At 39.8% G+C, this 23,559-nt stretch overlaps 1 protein-coding gene across 1 annotated transcript in view; it reads left to right on the forward strand.

Annotated features, from left to right (window-relative positions):
- LOC124613534 (adenylate cyclase type 2-like) overlaps nt 1-23,559 on the forward strand; it is a 283,418-nt gene that overhangs the window by 237,080 nt on the left and 22,779 nt on the right. The window contains exons 16-17 of the mRNA XM_047142245.1: nt 5,236-5,331; nt 5,427-5,550. Coding sequence (XP_046998201.1) covers nt 5,236-5,331; nt 5,427-5,550 — 220 coding nt within the window. The remainder of the gene's footprint in view (nt 1-5,235; nt 5,332-5,426; nt 5,551-23,559) is intronic.

Consider the following 23,559-nt stretch of genomic DNA (forward strand, 5'->3'; position numbering starts at 1 on the left):
AGGAGGTTGTTGGCAGATAGATGCCTATGCATTTGGAGCTGCATGCAATGCTCTATTACTTTCAATAGAATGGGTATAAGAGAAATTGGTCGATGATTACTTGGACATGACTTGTCTCCTTTTTTGTGTAGTGGTGTGACCACTGTCATTTTTAAACATGTTGGGAAACAATCACTAGTAAACATCCAATTTACAACTACACAGAGTGGAAATGCTATTATATCACCTATTTTTTTAATTACAAAATTAGAAAGACCATAAATGTCTTCTGCTCTTGAATTTCTTAATTTTGCAATTGATCTCATGATATCACTTAACTGGACCTCTTTCCATTCACATGTAGGAGAAATGTGTTTCAAATGTTGTAGGAAAGATACAGCTTCCTTTAGGTCCTGTTGACATTTATTATTTGACTCAGCTGCAGCAAAGGAACTTATGTCACAAGCATTAACGAAATAGGCATTGAATTCGTCTGGTGTGATATTCACATTACAGTCATCACTTTTACAGTTCTTACTTCCCCCCAGTTCAGTCTTTACAAATTCCATGCAGCTTTACATTTGTTGTCAGAATTATTAATGTAATTGTCATTTGCCTCACACTTTGCTAACCTGATTTCTGATCTGTATTTACTCTTTAACTTAATATAACTAGCTTTGTCTGCACCATGATTTTTATATTTATCATAATAAATCATAACCAATGCTCTAAGCCTCCACAGAGTGAGTGTGAACCACTTGGGTGTAGAGTCATGTTTTCTGGTTGTTGCCGTATTTCTTTTCAGAACTTTTGGACAACAGGTCTTAAAAATGTCTGCGAGTATATTGATAAAAACTGTAAATGCATCCTCGACACTTTCACTATCAAGTAGGATGTCATTCCATCTAAACAGCTGCAACTGTGTCCTGTAGTTGCCAATATTTTGATCATACAGTAGCCTGATATGCTTTGCTTTGGGGCAGTTAGATATAGGTTTATTGATTTTTAATTTTAACCATATCCCCTCATGGTCTGAAAGAAAATAAGTACTGAACAACCCTAGCTCATACAGATCTTTTTCAACATTGGTGATAACATTATCAAGACAGGATAACTGCCTTGTTGGATTGTTATTAATGCAATGTAGATCATGTGATCATAACATATTCTGTAGATAAAGCTGCTTTGATGTCTTTAGCCTTATATCAATGTATATGTCTCCCAATTTTTAATATTCTGTATTTGCTTAACTTTTCAAAGTGTAAGATCATTTTTTTCTAAGACCTGTGTAAATAATTCACTGTCACTATCTGGAGTATGGTATACTGACACTCTTATGAGTTTTAGTGTTGGAAGTAGCATTGCAGCAGCTTCAAGCACATTCTCTATACAGTATTCAGCAATGTTAAAGACACTATATTGCAAATCTAGATCACTACTAATATAAATTGAAACTCCACTACGCTGTTGTGTTTTTCTACAGAATCCTGTAACTAAATCAAAGCCCGGTGGTAAATACAAATCCAACTGACCTTCACTTACCCAGTGTTCATTAACACATAGTATGGTGTTTTGTTCTTTCCTAACAGAATACTCAAGTCATCAATTTTATTTCTTAAAGACATGATATTTATATGCATGAATAAAAGGGACTCATTGTTACATGATGGCAGGTCTAAATTGTTCTGCAATTGTACATCAGTTTGTGAGCTTGCCGTGTGAAGTCTTCTGTTACTTGGAGTAGGCTTACTCACACATGCTGCTAACTCCTTGTCGGTGCTGGATCCAGGTGCTGGTGATGCAGATTCCCTGGAGCTAACCATAAAAAATCATTTCTTCTCTTTGGTAGCTTTCTTGCCCTAGAGGAAACCCGTACTGCAGTTTGTTTCATGCTACACATGGTCTGGCTGTTTGCTTTTTGCACCACCTCAGCAGAGAATAAAGATGTATCACAGTTAACATTTGCAGGTTGTGTGATGGCTTTTGCAGACATTTTCCTTTGTTTGGAGTTCTGTAATGAACCATGGGGCTGGGTAGTAGTCCTACTGCATTCCATCAACTGAGTACTTTGCCTCAGATCCGATTTAAAGCCATTTTTTGAACTGGGAACTGTTTTCATTACCTCTGTTCTATTCCATGTGCATTTAACTGAAACAGCAAGGCTTCTGCACAAATTAAGTTTTCCTCTTGCATTGAGTTGTAACCCATGTTTTGTGTAATCATACCTCTGTAAAAGATAGTTCATATCCACTACTCGGACTTTGTCACTCATAACATCCATTAGAATGCTATTGAGATTAAATACAGACTTGTTCAAGTATGGCTTGTCATATCGGTATGGTATTGTACATAGTATCAGCTGTGTATGGTTTATCACCGAGATTAGCTTCTGAGCAGCTGCACTGAAGTTTCTTATTTGTTGGTTAATGTCATTAGCGCCTGGTACAACAATCACTGAATCATTCATTGTGAAGTCACCAGTGAGTTCAGTTGCTTCCTTCACAACCTCTTCAAAACGTGCATTTGGTTTAACTATCGCTGATGCTTTGTAGTCCGAGGTTAACACCTCATTAATGACTGATGCACAGCCACGTCCGTGGCTATCAGTCAGCATAAGTATTTTATTACTACACTTCGACTTTGTTTGCCGTACTTTTGTTATTCTTGGGAGTTCTACTAGTTTTATCCACAACGTTTTTAGTCGTGCTTGTGAAGTGGCCAACTGTTTTCTCTATGATATCAGCTGTGCCTTTAGCAGCATCGTTTACGTTTTTCATTGGCATAGAGCTATTTTTTTCTTTGGCCAGTTTGAAATTATGCGAGCAATGTTTGGTAGCACCTTGCAAATTACACTTCTTTATTGTTTCACGTTCATTAAGTCCATTTTTCTCCGATAATACGTCATATTTATGATTCAAAACTTCTATCTTGTCCAGTAGTATGGAGATGACAATGTTTTTGCTGTCGACATTTTCTAGTTTTAGAACTAAATCATTTTTGCAGCACTGACGACAGAGCCAGATTTTTCGCTTTGAATTCGCCTTTGCACACGTCAGATGATAAATGGTCTTGCATTTAATGCACTGAACGCCTTTAGTTGCAGGCTTATGCATTCTCAATAATACAATATTAGTAGCAACTACATAACGCACATAACAGCTAAAAAAAAGATAGACTTTGTACTGTGAACATCTCTTTAACATGCTCAAGAAATTAATTTGTCCTCTTAGGCCCAATATTGCTAGAATTTATTACAGCATTCAGAGCTTTGTATCCTATCTTGTTTTTTCTATGAAGGGACAGCTCTTGGTTTCTGTGGGCAAACCTAAGAGCCCATTTTACAAATCCCACACATAATCCTCAGGCAGGACATGTACTGATATATTTATTTTACTCATTTGTTTGCAATAAGATATCCACATGTGATAAACAATAAAGTATTTTGGGACCAGATGATACATGACATCCAGAGTTTTATAGACAATGTTGTTGCAACAGCACAAATATGCCTGACCTCATTCATTTCATCAGCAATTCAATATTAACTTGGAAAGTAGCAGTCACAACATAAACCAAAGCACTACCTGCACACAAAACCAATTCTACTTGGAGACAGCAGTAACAGACAACATATGGTCAGCTGCAACACCTCAACAGTGACCTCACTGTTAGCAACCTTGGCTTACCAAGTTTCATGTGAGAAGCCAGAATAAAGCGCCCAGGATGGTAGTAACTGGTAATGTCAACCAGGATGAGGAATGGTGTTGCAGACTCCACCATGAAGAACAAGAAATGTGTATGACACTTCCACACAGAATATTTTCACAGTTGTTAATGACAAACTATTTGGGAAATATAACTGCCTTCTCAGAAACCAGTGATTTCTGAAGTAATGGTTAAGAAGATAAAAAGAAGGGAAGCATAGATAGAACAGCAATGCAATGCAAAAAGAGCAGAAAAAATAATGAATGACAAGGAGAAACAAATAAAAATAAAAATTAGAAAGAGGGAAGATAAACAAGAAACACAAATGAATATTTTAAAGAAATTTGGAAAAGTTTCATTTTGGAAATTATTAATGAGAAAAAGACTCTAGTTCTATATGGAGGAAAGAGAAAGAAAAAAATGCTAGTCATATATTGATGAAAAAGAGGGAGAGTGTGAATGTGGCCTGTAAGAAATGGTAGAGAAACTTGGCTTCCTAAACAATTGACATAAATGACAGAAAACATGACCTTTTTAGGAGAATACCTCACAGAAAAACTTTAAAATGTATCTGCAGTAGCAATATGAGTGAAACAGAGCTCCACAGATTAAGTATATAAAGGCCACTAAATCACCTGTACTTCTTGTAAAACTGTCTTCCTTACAACCCCATTATCATTCTGGACTAATGGAGACCTTTTATCTTGATCATTTCTATCCCTTCCCCTAATACATTTTTCTCATTTCAAAAAATTGATGCCTCAATTCATTTCTGTTATTCTACTACTGTTTATGAAGCCACTGTAAGAGAATAGTAGGAACTTATTAGTTGACAGGTGGGCAGTATCTTCCTACCAGTTTAACAAAATATGGTTCAACCAGGTATGTAATTGTCTCTTCTCATAAAAAATTCAGAAATTTTCACTTCTTTTCTTTGTTAGTTTTGATAGTTAATTGGTTTATTTTCTTCTGGTCTATGACATTTTGACCAAAATCAGCCACATATTATTAACTACATTCATTACTTCTTCTAACATATCATGATTCGATGATACATGGGTATTTTAAGGTCTGCTTGTGCATCTGCCGACATATTAAGAGTCTTTCTTAAATTGAAAAAAAATTCAAAAAACTGTTTTTCTCTTGTATTTTATAAACTTAATAATATAACTGTGATGGACATCATCTGTTCAGATCATAACTTAATTTCTATTTAGATGGAAGGTATTAGTTCACCGGACAAATACAAAATAAAACAATTTAATATTGTACTTTATTTTTAAGAAGTCATATTAAACAATAAAATGTGAATATCAGTTTGTTGTCAATATTATAATGAGTCTACACAGGATAAACATATTCATTTCATAAACAACAATGCATTATGATATGTTCAACTACACAATGATTCAGCCTATCACAAGCATGTATATTAACTTAAGACGTACTTTTACATTTTCGTATTATACATAATTTAGTGACAGTTGGCAGTAAGTAAAGTTACTGATAAGAATTTAAATAAATTTTTAAACAGTTTTCTCTTTTCAACAGAACAGTGAGACATCAAATCCAAATCTAGAACCTCAGGTAGCTCACATCATGTACATTGTGTTCTTAACATTCTCACTTCACCTGATAGATAGACAGGTAAGAAAATTAACAGACTGTCTGTCTTTTTATTGCATAGTTCTGCCTGGTTATGTTTCTAACAAAGGAAATCACTGTTTTTTGCAATTTCACAGTCAGAGTACATGAATCGCTTGGACTATCTTTGGAAACGTCAACTTTCAGAAGAGCAGGATCTATCAGCTGCAACTCGTCTAGTGAACAAGATGCTTCTGGAGAACATCTTGCCATCTCATGTTGGTATGATTATCCACATAAAATATAAATAATTGATTTATCATCTGTCCTAAAAATATTTTCTTAAATTTGGTTTTCTTTGCAAATCTTAACACAGTTTCATGACCTAAAATATTCAACAAACATAATACCACACACTGTAATCATAAAATAACTCTTACATGCTAGTCACAATAATATTAACATTCATAAATGGACATTGAGTGTCAAGCAACTGCAATGATAATTTCCTTCCACTCAATAGTTTCAACCATTTAGTCAGAGGCAATGTAAAAGAAGATGAGATGAAATAAAGAGACAGTGAAAGACAGCATCAAATCTGTGACCAGACACAATATAGTGAAAATTCCTGTAATGGTAACATCAATGAAAACAACAACAACAGTCATCAAACTAGATGGTCCCTAGCATACAATTTGTTTAAATGCAACACCACCAAAGTCACCTTCTCATGTACTGTTCCCATTATCATCACTTTTACTACTAGTGTTTTATGTCCACTCTTGCCTCCAACCACAACCATAATTTTAACACAAGTGGGAATACATATCTGCAAGATTTCAGATATTTGTAATATAAATCTTACGAAACAGAGCACAGTGGGCTACCACGACCAAACTGCCTCCAATTTCAGTTTCTACTTCCACTAGTAGTCTGTGTTCTTCCTCCTCCATTTCAGCTTCAGTTGCTCACATTGTCCAAGAATAAACCGTGCATAGAACCACTATTTGTTTTCATGCTTGACACCTTGTCTGTTTTCATTGCTATGGCAAAATTCACTAGGTTGTGATATGTCACTCACATGATCTTTCCAAACACATTTAGCATTCATCGGTAGTACTCTTTCCACCATGCCCTAGGCTTATATCCATCATGATTGCATTTGACATAGGATTTACTCCAACCTTGCTGCCTATTATCCTGATGTTGTGTACAATTATCATGCACAGTGGCATCTTTTCTTTGAAAATATGTGAGAGTTGTGTGTTTTAGTGTAACTGATAAGTGTAGTTGACTATAATGGGTGTGTGTAGTGCCATGTTTGTGTTGGACGATGAAGATAAGAGAAGGGAGAGGATGAAGCCCAGTGCTGGCACATAGCCTACTCCTCTCAAATAGCACTAAGGTGACTACTGAGGCTAATGTCCCCATCTGATGGTTAACCATTAACAGTGTCACATGCACTCCCTTCATGAGTTGCTGCAGAGATGTTTGGAATTTAATCCATGGCATTGGCACAGTGTCTAGTGATCAGAAACTTAATGCCACCAACCCTCCTCCTCTTTACCATAACAGCAAAGGGAAAGCAAGCAACAGTACTTGGCGTACCCTGGATGTTACCCATCCAAGTACTGGCCACATTCGATATTGCTTAATTTTGGTAATCTAACCAGAACTGGTATATTCAACAAGGCAAGGTCGTTGCCAGATTATAATTATTGTGACTGACTTCTGGGCTCCAACCTAGTCTTGCAGTATTCTTCAGCTGCCTGTTTGAATACACTTGCCACTTGACTTCTAAATGGTCTTTGTGTTCTATTACTCTGCACACCATTATAACTTTGTTACTATACCAACAACTGTACATATGCTGATCCTCACCTTCAGATTCATGGTTTTAGTTCAATTGTTTCTTCTCGTGCATCTTCCTTCTTTTCTAGCTGCCAAAATTTATCACAAAATAATTTCTTCTTCTGTTTTTCTCCTTTCTCCTTTACACATACTAAATCACAAAATATTTTCATCTCCACTTCTTGTCCCCAAGTAAATTTCACCATCTGAGCTTATTTTGTCATGATAAGCATTAGCCAGTACACACAGGAAACAATACAGCTCTCTCCCTCTCTCAAGATACCAACTTATTAAAACCACACTCCTTTGATTTGCTCCCTATTTTTATTTTTCATGCATTACTATTCCCTTCACCTCATGTTCTCACTACAACGATATCACAACAAACACACTGTTACTACCACTGCTGTTACAATACATCATCTTATTCTTGGCAACTAAATTCAGACAAATTAATTTCTATCTGCCAGTACTGCTTGTATCTAGGTATATTTTTACAAGCTGTTGCTTTACAATATGCTTATGTACAACATATCTACAGCATTGCAACTGCTAACAGTAACATGCAATTTGTCATCATCTTCTGGTATTGAATGTACTATAACTCACTGGTTGCGTACTCAGTCTCTGCTCTACTAAAACCATTGTACTTTTTCGTCACATCATGCCTTTTCCACATTAATTCCCATTTTATTATTTTATTCAATGCATCGATCTTCAGATCCTATAATCAAATCATCCTGTCACAGGCATTATTTTTAAGTGTATCCTGGCTACTTGTTTCAACATTGGATCCTATACAGTGTGTTACAAAAAGGTACGGCCAAACTTTCGGGAAACATTCCTCACACACAAAGAAAGAAAATACGTTATGTGGACATGTGTCCGGAAACGCTTACTTTCCATGTTAGAGCTCATTTTATTACTTCTCTTCAAATCACTTTAATCATGGAATGGAAACACACAGCAATAGAACATACCAGCATGACTTCAAACACTTTGTTACAGGAAATGTTCAAAATGTCCTCCATTAGCGAGGATACGTGCATCCAACCTCCGTCGCATGGAATCCCTAATGCGCTGATGCAGCCCTGGAGAATGGCGTATTGTATCACAGCCATCCACAATACGAGCACGAAGAGTCTCTACATTTGGTACCGGGGTTGCGTAGACAAGAGCTTTCAAATGCCCCCATAAATGAAAGTCAAGAGGGTTGAGGTCAGGGGAGCGTGGAGGCCATGGAATTGGTCCGCCTCTACCAATCCATTGGTCACTGAATCTGTTGTTGAGAAGCGTACGAACACTTTGACTGAAATGTGCAGGAGCTCCATCGTGCATGAACCACATGTTGTGTTGTACTTGTAAAGGCACATGTTCTAGCAGCACAGGTAGAGTATCCCGTATGAAATCATGATAACATGCTCCATTGAGCGTAGGTGGAAGAACATGGGGCCCAATCAAGACATCACCAACAATGCCTGCCCAAACGTTCACAGAAAATCTGTGTTGATGACGTGATTGCACAATTGCGTGCGGATTCTCGTCAGCCCACACATGTTGATTGTGAAAATTTACAATTTGATCACGTTGGAATGAAGCCTCATCCGTAAAGAGAACATTTGCACTGAAATGAGGATTGACACATTGTTGGATGAACCATTCGTAGAAGTGTACCCATGGAGGCCAATCAGCTGCTGATAGTGTCTGCACACGCTGTACATGGTACGGAAACAACTGGTTCTCCCGTAGCACTCTCCATACAGTGACGTGGTCAACGTTACCTTGTACAGCAGCATCTTCCCTGATGCTGACATTAGGGTTATCGTCAAATGCACGAAGAATTGCCTCATCTATTGCAGGTGTCCTCGTCGTTCTAGGTCTTCCTCAGTCGCGAGTCATAGGCTGGAATGTTCCGTGTTCCCTAAGATGCCGATCAATTGCTTAGAACGTCTTCCTGTCAGGACACCTTCGTTCTGGAAATTTGTCTCGATAAAAACGTACCATGCCACAGCTATTGCCCTGTGCTAATACATACATCAAATGGGCATCTGCCAACTCCGCATTTGTAAACATTGCACTGACTGCAAAACCACATTCGTTATGAACACTAACCTGTTGATGCTACATACTGATGTGCTTGATGCTAGTACTGTAGAGCAATGAGTCGCATGTCAACACAAGCACCGAAGTCAACATTACCTTCCTTCAATTGGGCCAACTGGCAGTGAATCGAGAAAGTACAGTACATACTGACGAAACTAAAATGAGCTCTAACATGGAAATTAAGCATTTCCGGACACATGTCCACATAACATCTTTTCTTTATTTGTGTGTGAGGAATGTTTCCTGAAAGTTTGGCCCTACCTTTTTGTAACACCCTGTACAATAAGGTAAAATCTTACTATCATCTGCAGTTTTATCTGATTGTGGATTCAGCTGCCAGAGGCTGCAGTCATGTGTGTGCGTTGAGTTTGCGTATGTGTTTGTTTGTTTGTTTGTTTGTGTGTGTGTGTGTGTGTGTGTGTGTGTGTGTGTGTGTGTGGTCTATTTTTGGCAAAGACATTTGATGGCCAAAAACTTGTATTGTGACAGGCTTATATTGTGACAGTCTTTTTGTTGTGCCTGTCTGCAACTCAACATGTCCACTATATGGTGAGTAGCAACTTTCCTTCTCATAATATTGTTACATTGCATTCTGGATTTCCCATTGTTTGATTGCTATCTACTTTTTACAAAGCTCATACTATCTACATTGATTACTGTTCGATGTGAGGCTCTTTCAAATGAGTTCATTTCACTAACAGCTGTCTTTGTCCCTAATCATGTTATAATTCTACAATTTCATAGTTTACATTGTCACACCAGAACCTTTTTACTGTATTTATCATTCTTGGTTCAAGGTGGCTACTCAAACTTGAAATAAGAATTCCCTGAGAATTCCAGGTAGGAGAAGAAGATGATACGAAGATAATTTTGTAACGAGCTCCTGAGAAATTAACCATGAGCTGCAGGGAGAACGACCAGTATGGGTTGAGCATCTCTTTTTTTCCCTCTTGGCTGTATTTTAACCAAAGTTTTTAATCATCAATAACTTATATACTCTAATATTCAAATAATTAACACACTTTGAAATACTAAGCATTTTAAAATATATGAATTATAAAGCTTAGTAAAACTGAATTACAAAGTAGGGTAAAAACTCAGAATTCCCCAAGATTTTATAAAATTCCTGAAATTCCCTGAGATTTCCCTGAAATGTAATTCCCTGAGAAATCTAGGTTTTCCAGAAGAATCGCCACCCTGCCACTTTGTATTGCTATGTTAAAATTCATTATTAAATTGCGTTACAACTTATAACTTTCTGACTCTCTCTATTTCACAAATGGTATTGCAAATGTACATTTGTCATGGTGGCTAGTATGCTACTCTCCTTTCACAGCTGGCTGGTCCTTTACTGTTTCAGCACTGCCTAGGTGGTAAGCCAAATTCCCAGATATACTAAATGTACAAAATGAAATAAAAAATAAAATAATGGCAATAAATGGACTCCTATCACGATAAAGAAAGCTCTGTTTATTGTCAAATTAGGCACAGTATGTTTATGAGGTACAGACTGGAAAAAAAGTCAACCAAATAATTTGAAGAGCGAAATTAGAATAACAATAAACAGAATAACAATAAACAGAAACAATGCAAGTTGTGGAAACTGCTTGCGACTGAGTGGAAATGAGTGACAGGCTGCAATTGGAAAATGGCGTGGGAACGGTGTTACAATAAAAAAAATTAATAAGAGCACAAGTGTTTGTAATGAGCAGTGAGATCTCTCTCTGCTTCTCATCTTTTCCTTCCTATTGAAAGAGACCAGAAAAAATCAGATGTTTTTGAATGACATAATTCACACATAGGTACACTGATCAGCCAGAACATTATGACCACCTACCTACTATAATATAAAACTGTCAGGCGATAGTAGCATCATCTGTCAAGGAATGACTGCTTTTCAGACACATGCACGGTTCATGTAGTTTCAATGAACATGCTGTCCATGCATGGAATGGAAAAGGCATGTGATCTAGCTGACTTTGACTGAGGGCAGATTGTGGTGGCCCAGAGACTCGGCACAAGCATTTCAAGAACTGCATGACTTGTCAGGTGTTCAAAAAGTGCTGTGGTGAGCATCTTCAATGTATGGCGAAAACAATGTGAAACCGTGTCCAGATGTCATGAGTTTGGACAGCTACCCCTCATTAGGCATGTTGGACATTGTAGGCTGGGCACACAAGTAAAACAGCACAGGTGCGGAACTAACCTCAGTCTCAAATGCTGAGCAGAGTAAAAGTGTGTCTGAACACACAGTGCACTGAACACTCATAATGATGGTCCTCTGCAGCCGGCAACCTATGTATCTGCCAGTGTTAACACCATGATGTCGGCAGTTACGACTGAAATGGGCCTGTGACCATCAGCACTGAATGTTGGCACAGTGACAGAGTGTTTCATGGTGTGATGAATTGTGATACCTTCTTCATCATACCAATAAGAGGACGTGAATCTGTCATCCCCTGGAGCAACAGCTCCTTGACCCCTGTACTGCAGAATGGAGACAAGCTGGTGGCAGCTCCATTATAGTCTGGGGAACATTCGTGTGGGCATATCCATGGGTCCAGTGGAGCTCATGAAAGGCACCATGATGGCCAAGGAGTATCGTACACTGGTTGCAGATAACATACAGCCCTTTGTGATGATCACATTTCCCAAAGGCAGTGGCATTTTTCAGCAAGATAATGTCACGAGGTCAGGAGTGTGATGGAGTGGTTTGAGGAACAGAGTGGTGAGTTCCAGTTGATGTGCTAGCTACCCAGCGTGCCAGATCTGAACCTAGTCATAAACATCTGGGATGTCACTGAACGTGGTGTCAGAACTCTTCACCGCCTGCTTGGAATTTTCAAGAATTAGATGACTTGTTTGTGCAGATGAGGTACCAACTTCCTCAGCAACCTAATAAGGCCTCATTGCTTCCATGCCATGATGTGTCACTGTAGTTACCTGTGCCAAAGGTGTAACATACCGGCTATTAGGTAGGTGGTCATAATGTTCTGGCTGATTAGTGTATATGGACTGAACCCATAATACTTCATACATGGAGTAAGATATTAAAAGGAGGTTTTCTGTCAAGCAATTTTTCTGAATGTTTAAAATCTCCTGGCAGATTAAAATTGTGTGCCAGACCAGCAGTCATCTACATCTACATCCATACTCCGCAAGCCACCTGACGGTATGTGGCGGGGGGTACCTTGAGTACCTCTATCGGTTCTCCCGTCTATTCCATGTGCCAGACCAGCAGTCACCTACATCTACATCTACATCCATACTCCGCAAGCCACCTGACGGTATGTGGCGGAGGGTACCTTGAGTACCTCTATCGGTTCTCCCTTCTATTCCAGTCTCGTATTGTTCGTGGAAAGAAGGATTGTCAGTATGCTTCTGTGTGGGCTCTAATCTCTCTGATTTTATCCTCATGGTCTCTTCGCGAGACATACGTAGGAGGGAGCAATATACTGCTTGACTCTTCGGTGAAGGTATGTTCTTGAAACTTCAACAAAAGCCCGCACCGAACTACTGAGCGTCTCTCCTGCAGAGTCGTCCACTGGAGTTTATCTATCATCTCCGTAATGCTTTCGCGATTACTAAATGATCCTGTAATGAAGCGCGCTGCTCTCTGTTGGATCTTCTCTATCTCATCTATAAACCCTATCTGGTATGGATCTCACACTGCTGAGCAGTATTTAAGCAGTGGGCAAACAAGCGTACTGTAACCTACTTCCTTTGTTTTCGGATTGCATTTCCTTAGGATTCTTCCAATGAATCTCAGTCTGGCATCTGCTTTACCAACGATCAACTTTATATGATCATTCCATTTCAAATCACTCCTAGTGCGTACTCCCAGATAATTCATGGAATCAACTGCTTCCAGCTGCTGACCTGCTATTTTGTAGCCAAATGATAAGGGATCTATCTTTCTATGTATTCGCAGCACATTACACTTGTCTACATTGAGATTCAATTGCCATTCCCTGCACCATGCGTCAATTCGCTGCAGATCCTCCTGCATCTCAGTACAATTTTCCATTGTTACAATCTCTCGATATACCACAGCATCATCTGCAAAAAGCCTCAGTGAACTTCCGAAGTCATCCACAAGGTCATTTATGTATATTGTGAATAGCAATGGTCCTACGACACTCCCCTGTGACACACCTGAAATCACTCTTACTTCGGAAGACTTCTCTCCATTGAGAATGACATGCTGCATTCTGTTATCTAGGAACTCTTCAATCCAATCACACAATTGCTCTGATAGTCCATTGCTCTTACTTTGTTCATCAAACGACTGTGGGGAACTGTATCGAACGCCTTGCGGAAGTCAAGAAACACGGCATCTACCTGTGAACCCGTGTCTATGGCCCTCTGAGTCTCGTGGACGAATAGCGTGAGCTGGGTTTCACACGACCGTCTTTTTCGAAACCCATGCTGATTCCTACAAAGTAGATTTCTAGTCTCCAGAAAAGTCATTATACTCGAACATAATATGTGTTCCAAAATTCTACAACTGATCGACGTTAGAGATATAGGTCTATAGTTCCGCACATCTGTTCAACGTCCCTTCTTGAAAACGGGGATGACATGTGCCCTTTTCCAATCATTTGGAATGCTACGCTTTTCCAGAGACCTACGGTACACCGCTGCAAGAAGGGAGGCAAGCTCCTTTGCGTACGCTGTGTAAAATCAAACTGGTATCCCATCAGGTCCAGCAGCCTTTCCTCTTTTGAGCGATTTTAATTGTTTCTCTATCCCTCTGTTGTCTATTTCGATATCTACCATTTTGTCATCTGTGCGACAATCTAGAGAAGGAACTACAGTGCAGTCTTCCTCTGTGAAACAGCTTTGGAAAAAGACATTTAGTATTTCGGCCTTTAGTCTGGCATCCTCTGTTTCAGTACCGTTTTGGGCACAGAGTGTCTGGACATTTTGTTTTGATCCACTTACCGCTTTGACATAAGACCAAAATTTCTTAGGATTTTCTGCCAAGTCAGTACACAGAACTTTACTTTCGAATTCATTGAACGCCTCTCGCATAGCCCTCCTCACACTACATTTCGCTTCGCGTAATTTTTATTTGTCTGCAAGGCTTTGGCTATGTTTATGTTTGCTGTGAAGTTCCCTTTGCTTCCGCAGCAGTTTTCTAACTCGGTTGTTGTACCACGGTGGCTCTTTTCCATCTCTTACGATCTTGCTTGGCACATACTCGTCTAACGCATATTGTACGATGGTTTTGAACTTTGCCCACTGATCCTCAACACTATCTGTACTCGAGACAAAACTTTGGTGTTGAGCCGTCAGGTACTCTGTAATCTGCTTTTTGTCACTTTTGCTAAACAGAAAAATCTTCCTACCTTTTTTAATATTTCTATTTACGGCTGAAATCATCGATGCAGTAACCGCTTTATGATCACTGATTCCCTGTTCTGCGTTAACTGTTTCAAATAGTTCGGGTCTGTTTGTCACCTGAAGGTCTAATATGTTATCGCCACGAGTCGGTTCTCTGTTTAACTGCTCTAGGTAGTTTTCAGATAAAGAACTTAAAAAAATTTCGCTGGATTCTTTGTCCCTGCCACCCGTTATGAACGTTTGAGTCTCCCAGTCTATATCCGGCAAATTAAAATTTCCACCCAGAACTATAACATGGTGGGGAAATCTACTCGAAATATTTTCCAAATTATCCTTCAGGTGCTCAGCGACAACAGCTGCTGAGCCAGGGGGCCTATAGAGTCATCCAATTACCATGTCTGACCCTGCTTTAACCGTGACCTTCACCCAAATTATTTCACATTTCGGATCTCCGTCAATTTCCTTCGATACTATTGCACTTCTTATCACTATAAACACGCCTCCCCCTTCACTGTCCAGCCTGTCTCTGCAGTATACATTCCAATCTGAGTTTAGGATTTCATTACTGTTTACATCTGGTTTCAGCCAACTTTCTGTCCCTAGTACTATATGGGCATTGTGACCGTTTATTAATGAGAACAGTTCTGGGACCTTTCTATAGACGCTCCTGCAGTTTACTATTAGCATATTAATATTGTTATTCCCTGTTGCATTTTGCCCACTCCTACCTTGCTGCGTCCCAGGAGGCGTCTTGTCGGGCCTAGGGAGGGAATTCTCTAACCTAAAAAACCCACATGTGCACTCCACACGTACTCCGCTACCCTTGTAGCCGCTTCCGGCGTGTAGTGCATGCCTGACCTATTCAGGGGGACTCAACATTCTCCACCCGATAGCAGAGGTCGAGAAATTTGCACCCCAGATCTCCACAGAATCGTCTGAGCCTCTGGTTTAAGCCTTCTACTCGGTTCCAAATCAGAGGACCGCGATCGGTTCTGGGAACGATACTACAAATAGTTAGCTCAGATTCCACCCCGCAAGCGAGGCTTTCCGCCTTCACCAATTCCGCCAACCACCTATATGAACTGAGGATGACTTCTGAACCCAGACGGCAGGAGTCATTGGTGCCGACATGAGCAACAATTTGCAGTCGGATGCACCCAGTGCTCTCTATTGCCGCCGGCAAGGCCTCCTCCACATCTTGGATAAAACCCCCGGCAAGCAGACAGAGTGAACACTGGCCTTCTTCCTCGACCTAACGTTGGAGCTCCCAATAGCTAATAAACCCCTCCCCCCATGTGCCTGCTCGGACCTTGCTGAAGGAGCAGCCACATGTCCACTCACAGGCAGAGCGGGCGATGCCACACGGCCAGCTTCCACATTGACCCTCCGCCTCGTGCACCGTGAACGCCGCTGAACCTGCCACTCCCCTTGGGGAGAGGGTGGCCCAACCGCGCCCTGTACCCGCGAAGATGTCTCGACAGCAGGGACAGTGGGTGAAGCATGTAACACCTGGGGTGTACCATGCGACGCACCAGACTCCCCACTGCTGCTACACTCCAAGGCAGCAACCTGAAGATGGCTGACCGTGGCCATCAACATGTTCAGCTGTTCGCAACAGTGGCCAGCTCCTCCTGCGTCTGTACACAGCAGTCACACATCCTATCCATCCTAAGAAATCAATTTACTGTAGAGAGTTAATCAACTTTTAACTAGGCTGCTAATTCACTGAAGGCGGCTAATTGTTGACTAAACTGTGGTTGCTAGACACTTCTTGTAGAAAACAATGAAAATAGCACTAACTGTCTCTGAACTGTATTGAAAACAAACACTAGCACTCCTGGCACTATGGTTGACTGAAGGGACTCTCTCTGACAGTATTCAAAACAAACACGAAATCTATGGAACTCTATTACTAGGACTCGACAATTAAAGCTTCCTAAAAGCAAAAACACACCTAGAACCTTGCCTTTTGCTCCAATGTATGTAACAACTGAGCAATCCAGGTGTGACACAATTCAAACACACAATTTCACCTGTGCCATTACTTCTCTCCTACTGTCCGGATCTCACAGAAGCTCTCTTGTATACCCTGTGGGACTAGCACTCCTTGAAAGTAGAAGAGACGTACAAATAGAAGCAAAACTATGAGGATAAATCATGTGTCCTACCTGAATAGTTTGATCAGTAAGAGTACTGCTGGATTCAAATCCCAATTCGGCACATAGTTTCAATTTGCTAGGAAGTCTCAAAGCAGTGCACACTCTGCTGTAGAGTGAAAGATTCTTTGTTCCTGGGGGTTTATTTTATTTTATTTTGTTTTCAACAAAATGATGGATTTTTTTAGTGGCAGTACTGTTCCCTTTGAAGAGAAAGCCATGTTTGAATGACTCTTCTTTAAGCTTAGTTGGTAGTGATATCATCTGACCTATTACCTGCAACCGAACATGAAACCTCAATGGACCAACAGTCTCGACATTTAAATTTCCCATCACATTTCTCAAATATTTATTCAAGAAGTCTCACTACAAGCATTAAAAGCATCACATCATTATACTCCATTTCTCAAGAGTTCTTGTGTGCCTTTTAGAAAAACATATAAACTTTTTAATATCTTAATTACACATGTCACTTTTAATATGACTCATCCTGATTACTTCACTTGAATGAATGAATTAACAGCATTAAGTCTAAGTCAGTATTCATTATTTCCAGCATAAACAGTGAAAGATCTATGTCATTACTAGCCAGCTTCTCCCCCCCCCCCCCCCCCCCCATGAAACATGGACCTTGCATTTGATGGGATGGCTTGCGTACCTCAGCAATACAAATAGCCATACTGGAGGTGCAACCACAATGGAGGGGTACCACTGAGAGGCCATACAAACATGTGATTCTTGAAGATGGGCAGCAGTCCTTTCAGTAGTTGCAGGGGCAACAGTCCAAATGATTGAGGGATCTAGCCTTGTAACATCGACCAAAACAGTCTTTCTGTGCAGTTACTGCAAATGGCTGTAAGCAACAGGAAACTACAGCTGTAATTTTTCCCAAAAACATATAACTCTACTGTATGGTTAAATGGGTAAAATGTTCCAGAGGTAAAGTAATCCCCCACTCTGATCTCTGGGTTAGGAGTACTCAGGAGTATGTCGTCATCAGAAGAAAAAAACTGACCTTCTATGGGTTGGAATGTGGAATGTTAGATCCCTCAATGGAGCAGGTAGGTTAGAAAATTTAAAAAGGGAAATAGAGAGGTTGAAGTTAGATACAGTGGGAATTAGTGAAGTTTGGTGGCACGAGGAACAGGACTTCTGGTCAGCTGAATACAGGGTTCTACTCGCAAACACAAAATCAAATAGGGTAATGCAGGAGTGGGAAAATAGGAATGCAGGTAAGCTCCTATGAGCAGCATAGTGAACAAATTATCATAGCCAAGATATACTTGAAGCCCACACTTACTGCAGTAATACAAGTTTACATGCCAACTAGCTCCACACATGGTGAAGTGATTGAAGAAATGTAAGATGAGAAAAATAAATTATTCGGGCAGTTAGAGGAGACAAAAATTTAATTGTGATGGGGGACTGAAATTCAATAGTAGGAAAAAGAAGAGAAGGAAAAGAAGGAAAAATAGTAGGTTAATAAGGACTGGGGAAAGGAATGAAAGAGGAAGGTGCCTGGTAAAATTTTGCACAGAGCATAATTTAGTTGTCACTAACACTTGGTTTAAGAATCATTAAAAAAAAGGCTGTATACATGGAAGAGACCTGGAGACACCAGAAGGTTTCAGATTGATTATACAATGGTATGACAGAGATTTAGGAAATGTTAAATTGTAAGACATTTCCGGAGGCAGATGTGGACTCAGAGCACAATTTATTGGTTATCAACAGAAGATCAGAACTGGAGAAATTGGAAAAAGATGGAAAATTAAGAAGGTGGGACCTGGATAAGTTGAAAGAAGCAGGTGTTTCTGAGAGTTTCAGAGGGAGCATTAGGAACACTTAACTAGAACAGAGAAAAGAATACAGCAGAACATGAATGGGTAGCTTTAAGAGATGTAATGGAGAAGGCAGCAGAGGATCAAATAGGTAAAAAGACAAGGCCTAGTAAAACTCCTTGCCTAACACTAGAGATATTGAATTTAATTGATGAACAGAGATAATTTAAAACTGCCGCAAATGAAGCAGGTAAAAGGAAACACAGACATTTAACAAAGTGAGACTGACACAAGTACAAAATTGCTAAGCAGCAAGCTACTTAGAAGCATATTTCATCATTGGAAAGATGCATACTGCCTACAGTAAAATTAGAGAGGCCTCTGGGGAAAGAGAAACAGCTGTATGTAAGAGAATCAGCTGTATGTACATCAAGAGGTCATATGGTAAACTAGTCCTAAGCAAGAACGGAAAGCTCAAAGGTGGAAGGAGTATATAGAGGGTCTATGCAATGAAGATGAATCTGAAAGCAATATTATAGAAAGGGAATGGACGTGGATGAATATGAAACAGGAGATACAATACTGTGAGAATAGTTTGACATAGCTCTGAAAGATCTAGGGAGTAGACAATATTCTGTCAGAACTACTGATAGCCCTGGGAGAACCTACCATAACAAAACTATTCCATCCAGCGTGCAAGATGTATGAGGCAGGCGAAATACTCTCAGACTTCAAGAAGAATGTAGTAATTCCAACTACACTAAAAGCAGTTGCTGACAGGTGTGAAAATTATTGAATGATCAGTTTCATAAGTCGTGGTTGCAAAATATGAACATAAATTCTTTACAGAAGAATGGAAAAACTGGTAAAATCCGATCTCGGGGAAGATCAGTTTATATTATGTAGAAATGTTGGAACACATGAGGCAGTACTGACCCTGTGACTTATCTTAGAAGACAGGTTAAGGAAACACAAACTACATTTATAGCATTTGTAGACTTAGAGAAAGCTTTTGACACCTGTACAGAAATCGAGCAGTTATAAGAGTCGAGGGGCATGACAGGGAGGCAGTGGTTGAAAAGGGAGTGAGATAGGGTTGTAGCCTATACCTGATTTTATTCAATATGTACATTGAACAGGCAGTAAAGGAAACAAAAGAAAAATTTGGAGAAGGAATTTAAGTTCAGGGATAGGAAAAAAAACTTCGAGGTTTGCCGATGATGTTGCATTTCTGTCAGAGACAACAAGGGACTTGGAAGAGAAGTTGAACACAATGGACAGTGTCTTGAATGGAGGATATAAGACAAATATCAACAAAAGCAACACAAGGATAAAAATTAAATCAGATGCCACTACGGGAATCAGATTAGGAAATGAGATACTTAAAGTGGTATACGATTTTTCTATTTGGGCAGCAAAATAACTGATGATAGGTGAAGCAGAGAGAATATAAAATGTGGACTGGCAATGGCAGGAAAAACATTTCTGAAGAAGAGAAATTTGTTAGCACCAAATATATATTTAAGTGTTAGGAAACCTTCTCTGAATGTATTTGTCTGGAGTGTAGCCATGTATGGAAGTTAAACATGGATGATAAGCAGTTTAGACAAAAAGAGAATAGAAGCTGTCAAAATGTGGTGCTACAGAGGAATTCTGAATATTACATGGGTAGATCATGTGACTAATGAGGAAGTATTGAATAGAACTGGGGAGGCAAGAAATGTGTGGCAAAACTTGATCAAAAGAAGGGATCGGTTGACAGGACACATTCTGAGACATCAAAGGATCACCAATTTAGTGCTGGAGGGAAGCGTGGGAGGTAAAAATCATTGAAGGAGACCAAGAAATTAATACAGTAAGCAGATTCAGAGAGATGTAGGTTGCAGTAGTTATTTGGAGTTGAAGAGGCTCACACAGGATAGAGCGGCATGGAGAGCTGCATCAAACCAGTCTTCGGACTGAAGACCACAACAACAACATCCAGATTCTGTACAATGAGCTTTTAATGGAAATGTGTGAATCTGACTGACTTAACCTGGCCCAAGGGAGAATCATGTCACACTGCTTATTAATAGGGACTAGTCTTATGTAATCACTGAGACTTTCATAGCCACTTGATAGACATATCACCTGGCAGCGCGTGTTTGAGGTATTTTAACCTATGGCTCTTTGACTGATAATCTGACATCTCACCATCATAAGTATTGGGCACTCTCAACTAATTATCCTCCATTGCTCAACTTCAGTACTCCATGAACAATAAAGGATAATTCTTTAAGAACACCAGTAACTTATGCTGGCAAAATGTCAGATTACTTATCAAACAGCCATCACACAAACAAGAGAGGATAATTCTTTGAGGATTCCTGCCAGTTGCAAACAGCTATTGGCCAAAATACCTAAACAGCTGCCAGCAGGCAATATGTCGACTAGTCTGCATGGTATGTCGCACTGCTTTGAGAGCCTGTTGTATTAGCTTTATTGGTGGCTTATGTTCTAATGTTGATACAGTAATAAGAAACTTCAGCTATAAGATGCTATCATTTCTGCGAATTAGCCCATGATGGTCCACAGCAAAATTTAAAAATGTATGCTGCATGCACACACAAGGGTCTGTTTATGTAAGTCCATGACAAAACTTATTTACAATGTTTCCCAAACCACTGAACACAAAATGACATAATTAATGGTCCACATAAATGTTAATGCACAACTGCCACCTTTTCCTGAACATGAGTAAGTTTCGATATCTCTACCTGATTAGTTATCACTGTAAGCCCTTCCTCTCCTCATTTATTTTCTGACACACTTTCAACTTTGAAGACTTGCTCAAAATTCTTTTCCTAGCCAGTCTTCTATTTTTCATAATGATTGTCTATAATAGATAAAATACATTATACAGTGTTAGCAGTTTCCCAAGGATAAACGGAACAGATTGTACAAAAGAACTGTGACCCGTACTAAAGTAGCATGGTCCTGTGTACTGAATCATCTCTAAGATCAGGTGATGACGATGATGATGATGATGAGGTCCCATACTCCGAGGAGCATAGGGGACGATGTGGGAGACCCGCACCACTGTACTAGGCAAGTCCTAGTGGAGGTGGTTTGCCATTGCATTCCTCCAACCGTAATGGGGATGAATGATGATTATGATGAAGACGACACAACAACCAGTCATCTCAAGGCAGGAAAAATCCCTGACCCCGCTGGGAATCAATCCCGGGACCCCAAATGTGGGAAGGAGAACACTACCCCAAAACCACGAGCTGTGGACCTCTACGATCAGATATGTCATACCAATACAGGCCACCAGAATAATGAAGCATTTTGGCCTTTAGTATCCAAAATGTTATTGATCTCAGTGTTTAGATTTTGGTATTTTGGACTGTTCCACTGCATTTTATCATCAGTATTGCATTACATAGAACTTAAGTATTACTCAAGACTTACTGCAGAAGGGCTCTGCCATTAGTATTGTCTTAAGTGTGCAGTTGTGTTTCTTGTGAATAGCTGTGGTATTAAAGAATTTTATTAATAAATATCTTTTGATAAATTATTTTCCATCAGATGTCTAATACTTTATGGACACTTTTGTGAAGTCACCTCCCTTGAATTTCATAAATATAATCTATAAAATATTTTTACCATCACTTTGACATTTCTTGCTTGTGGGCCAGTTTTATATGGCAGTTATGTGAGTATTCAAATTTTGCTATCAAATTTCCCACTTTAGCCACACAGGATTTCCATAAGCTTCCCAAAGTGAAGATCCCTGATTTCCAGACAATTTCTGAGATCTGAAGGGCAAGAATAAGTCATGGAAATCTGCCGATTCCCATCACACACTAATGGACCTGGTGTGTGAGCAGATCAGGCAGACTAGATCCAATGGGTTTGACCTGCACATTAGTGAGAAATGATGGGCCTCAGATTGGCAGGCTTGATGTGTCAGATGTATCCACAGAACTGGCCCACCACGGAAATACATTCAGCTGTGGGTAGCTATTCATACCCACAGTCACGAGGCACTAAAAGTGTGTTGATGAATTGAGACCATGATGATCAGTCCTTGCAATAGATAATTCGTGCAAATACACTGAGTTCCAGACAAACCACTCCTCATGCCTCTCTCATCGGCAGGTATTCAGCTAGCGACAAGTGGTGGTGATGGTATTGACTGCAAGCTGAGGGGAGCAGTGGGAAGAGGAGATGTGGTAGGAAGAGTGGAGTAGGGAAGGGGGTGCATGACACCCAGCAGCTACTCAGTTGCACCCAGCCAAAGAGAATGCATGGCATCTCCTAAACAAACTTGGTGAAATTCTCATTTCCTTGTACAGCATGGAAATGCGTAAACAATCAATGAAAATAAATCATCAGCATCTTGATGTCGTGTCAACTTGTCTTTCTTTCTGTGGCGGAGAACATCTTTCCCCTTTCACTAACATGGCTGCATCTTTGTGTATATTTCATAGTCATAAATTTGTGTCTCATTTCCTGTCATTATGTTGTTCAAAATGTTTTCAGTGGCAGTTAAATTTTCAAGCATTTTCTGAGTGAAAGTGGCCTTTTTTTCAATTTGTCCAGTAGCAACTGAGGGTTAATTTTTGCAGTGATGTGATTCATGTGAAGTCTGTCCATTACAACTATTAGATATGATGCTTGGTTCACTAAGAATCTATAACAACTCTTGGCACTCTGTACAGATCATATAGTCTTCCCCCAATGCTTTCTGAATCCATTTGAACATTTCTGTACTTTACAACCCATAGTAGAGAATTGCTCATTATTTCACAAGATCAATTTCTTCATTCCTTCATCGCTCCTCCCCCTCCCAAATATATTTGGCTCTTAAGATGATCGATTGTATGGTAGAAAAGAAATCTAGGCCATTCAATCATGCTTCAGATCATATCTACATCTACATCTACATTGATACTCCGCAAGCCACCCAACGGTGTGTGGCGGAGGGCACTTTACGTGCCACTGTCATTACCTCCCTTTCCTGTTCCAGTCGCGTATGGTTCACGGGAAGAACGACTGTCTGAAAGCCT

This window comes from Schistocerca americana, chromosome 4, assembly GCF_021461395.2.
Source record: "Schistocerca americana isolate TAMUIC-IGC-003095 chromosome 4, iqSchAmer2.1, whole genome shotgun sequence".
Classification (NCBI taxonomy): Eukaryota; Metazoa; Arthropoda; class Insecta; order Orthoptera; family Acrididae; genus Schistocerca; species Schistocerca americana.